Genomic DNA, 3,427 nt, shown 5'->3' on the forward strand with positions numbered 1-3,427 from the left:
CCCCCCCCACACACACACACACACACACACACACACGTACAGACTGAGATGCAGTGTGTGCATTTCCCCACAGGGTGGCTTAAAAACCTGCCCAGATACAAGTAAAGGAGGGAGCCGATTCTCCAATAGAAACCTGCAACTGCCACTAATGTAGAGCTAACATGAGACGACTGCACAACAGCACAGGCCTCCCACAATGCATTTCTATACCATCAATCCACAGCCTGAATGCAGATAGAAAAATGCTAGAGGCTTCTGGCGAGAGGGATGCAGTTTATCCGCAGCACAGAGCCATTTAAAGCTATTTAAATAATCCCCAGTTAGTGTACACCAATGATCGAAGAAGATTAATGAAGCCATTCAAATTCAATTTGTTTGAGAAGTTAAAGTCATTCTTTTTTTTCTGCAAGTGACTAGTTCAGGAAACACACATGGACTCTGTCCTGATTGGCTGCTCACAATAAAGAATGTGTAGTAGAATTTGTGTAGTTTTAAAAATTTTGAATTAATGGTGGCATCAATAGCTCTTTTTTTTCAATCAAGGGAGGATTATTTTATCAGCATAGAACTTGAGCAGTGTTGGAAGACGTATTTAGATCCAGAACTAAGTAAAAGTACTAGTACCACACTGTAAACGTACTCTGTTACAGTAAAAGTCCTGCTTTGGAAATGTTACTTAGTTACATTCCACCCCTGAGCAAGAGAAATAGACTAAAAAACAAAACAATAAATGTGTGTGACATTGGGCTTGGGGGGCGGGGGGGTTATTGGTACCTCACCTCAGGCAGCCGGTGGTGTTCCGCAGCAGCAGTGAGGACTGGAACTTGACTTTGTGTTCTTCGCGGTGCGCGCCGCTGCTCCAGCCAGAGTGGGGGATGACCACCGTGTTGGTCAGCGTGCTCAGAGCGTCGCGGATGATGGTCATCTTCACCGCGTCACATGACGAGAGGTTCCACAGGACGCCTGGGGGCGCAGAGTAAGAGGGGTAACATACTAGTACCCACAATAAAGAGTGGTGACATACTAGTACCCACAATTAAGTGGGATTACATCTATATATAAATATATAACAGATAAATAAGACCGTGTACATCCCAGCATAATCTTCCAAAATTACTCTAAGGGATTCAAATAAGAAATTCCCATGTTCAAAAACAAGTTAAAAAAAAACTACTTTTCTGGTCCTACCCCCTTTTCTATTTAAACCTTTAGTTAAATACAAAAGAATTGATGCTTCTCTTCCTTATATATGTTTACATACACATGTATCGTATATCTACCTACCTACCCTCACATTAACACATGCATACACATAGACAAAGATGCATACTTACTGTACATCCATACACACACATATTTACAACTTTTTTTCTTTTCCATTTATCTTTGTTTCCGTCTACTTATATCAAACCAAATATTAACCTACCAAACTAGTCTTAGTATATAAGCTCAGGAACCATACAGTCAGTATACAATACTATCACCCACAATAAAGAGGGATTACATACTAGTACCCACAATAAAGAGGGTTACATTTGTTTTTAAAGTCCCCGAGAGACATCACTACGTACAAAGCGGAAACAATGTACTTCCTGGAAACATTGTTGGTTATTTTTTAATTGTTTTTGACCTTTTTTGACAACATATAAAAATCTATTTATTTAAAGTTTTCATGGATATTTCTTAACATTAGCTTTATGTAGGGTTACGGTAGTTACTGTTAAGAGCAGAAAAAAACTGGAGATCCTGCAGCAGTTCACTAAAGTAAGAAGTACATCTTGAATAATTGTAAGCCTGACTTGAGCTGTAAAAATAGAATCTTTCCCACAGCGTCATATCAAAGTATAGACTCTCCTCGATGTTTTTGCCGAGAATCTGAGGCGTCTAGCAGCTTTATATCTCCTGGTATTAAACAGTCTGTGTGGTGTGTCTACAGAGCTGTCAGCAGCGTTCTGTTTTTCGAAGCACATTATCTAAGCATCTGTCCCTAGGACTGTGCCGAGATCTGTTCTGCGAGCGCTGCTGCCGTTCTCACCTCCCACTGAACAGACGATACGCAGATAAATATGCAGCCGTCCAGTCAGACGACGACACGGACCAACGCTCAGCCACCGAACTGGGATACCAACGGGACTCGCAGCCAGCCGGATGCCCACACGCATCACAGCGGGATGAATATTGTGAACATATATGTGGATGCTGCTTTCACTTGAATTTAGAAACATGAAGACATAAGTTTACAGCTACCTAGTCCATATCAACGACGTTTCATTTCTGAGATAAATCAGGTGCCGCCGGAAATTCTGCCAGACATCCCTCTTTTTGGCCAGGCGAGTAACACCTTCCTCTCCCCTTGTGTTGTCGTTCTAACCTCCGGTGGATTTATGAAGACGACCTGGTCCCCAGATCTCTGCAGAGTAAATCCAGACAGCTAGCTAGACTATCTGTCCAATCTGAGTTTTCTGTTGACAACTAAAACTATTTTTTAATGTGCACATGTTCATGAAGAAACCAGTTCCTTCCCGAGTCTATTTTGAAGAGGCACCATGGCTCCGTCCGGTGCCAAGCGCCGCCAGAGAAGATTGTGATTGGTTTACAGAAATGCCAAAAAACCAGAGCATGTTTTACCATCCTCCGCAGCGCCGTGGAAGCAACGCGAGACTAGACTAAGTTAACCCTGACTTGACGTAGCCTACCTGTGACCAGCTCGCGAACATCGTTGTCGGTTGTTTTCCGGAGGAGGCGCAGCAGGGCGGGGACGCCGCCGCAGTTCCTCAGCGCCACCTTGTTGTTGTCGGTGGCCTTGCCGTACACCAGGTTCCTCAGGGCCCCGCAGGCGCTCTTCTGGACCTCAGTCAGCTTGTGATCCAGCAGGTCCACCAGGTGCTGGATCCCTCCCAGGTGACACACCTGGATACCGGGGGACCAATCACAGAAATGGGTGAACTTCAAATCGCAACACATTCTCACACCCAGCGTGTCAGAAAGCACCGCTGTGGTGTTTGTTATTGACCCAACAAGTCATATTTAGTCATTTAGACGCGATTGGTCAGGACACACGGCGTCACTTTAAGACGCTCTGGGACATGCGCCACAAGAAAGGAATGGTGGGTGGGGTCACCAAATGTACGTTTCAGAAATACGCGGGACAAGAGCGGGATACGAACCCCGGTCTCCTGGGTGAAAGTCCTGATTTTGACTTATCAACCCAACCAACCTCTGCATGTGGATTTTTGTTTCTTTCATACTACTCTCTACCGTTGTCTCTCCACCTACTACTCTCTACTGTTGACTCTCTACATACTACTCTCTGCTGTTGTCTCTCTATATACTACTCTCTACCGTTGTCTCTCTACATACTACTCTCTACTGTTGACTCTCTACATACTACTCTCTACCGTTGTCTCTCTATATACTACTCTCTACT

General features: G+C 44.2%; 1 protein-coding gene across 4 annotated transcripts in view; it reads right to left on the minus strand.

Moving 5' to 3' along the window:
* The window catches only part of LOC117939457 (plakophilin-4-like), a 43,046-nt gene that overhangs the window by 8,366 nt on the left and 31,253 nt on the right, over positions 1-3,427 (minus strand). For all 4 annotated transcript variants that reach the window (XR_004655587.1, XR_004655585.1, XR_004655586.1 and 1 more), the window contains exons 11-12: positions 2,697-2,910; positions 780-963 (exon numbers count right to left, since the gene is read on the minus strand). Coding sequence is in view for 1 of the 4 variants with exons in the window: in XM_034864822.1 (XP_034720713.1) it covers positions 780-963; positions 2,697-2,910 (398 nt within the window). In the remaining 3 variants the exon portion in view is untranslated. The remainder of the gene's footprint in view (positions 1-779; positions 964-2,696; positions 2,911-3,427) is intronic.

The sequence above is a fragment of the Etheostoma cragini genome, chromosome 24, assembly GCF_013103735.1.
Source record: "Etheostoma cragini isolate CJK2018 chromosome 24, CSU_Ecrag_1.0, whole genome shotgun sequence".
Taxonomy (NCBI): domain Eukaryota; kingdom Metazoa; phylum Chordata; class Actinopteri; order Perciformes; family Percidae; genus Etheostoma; species Etheostoma cragini.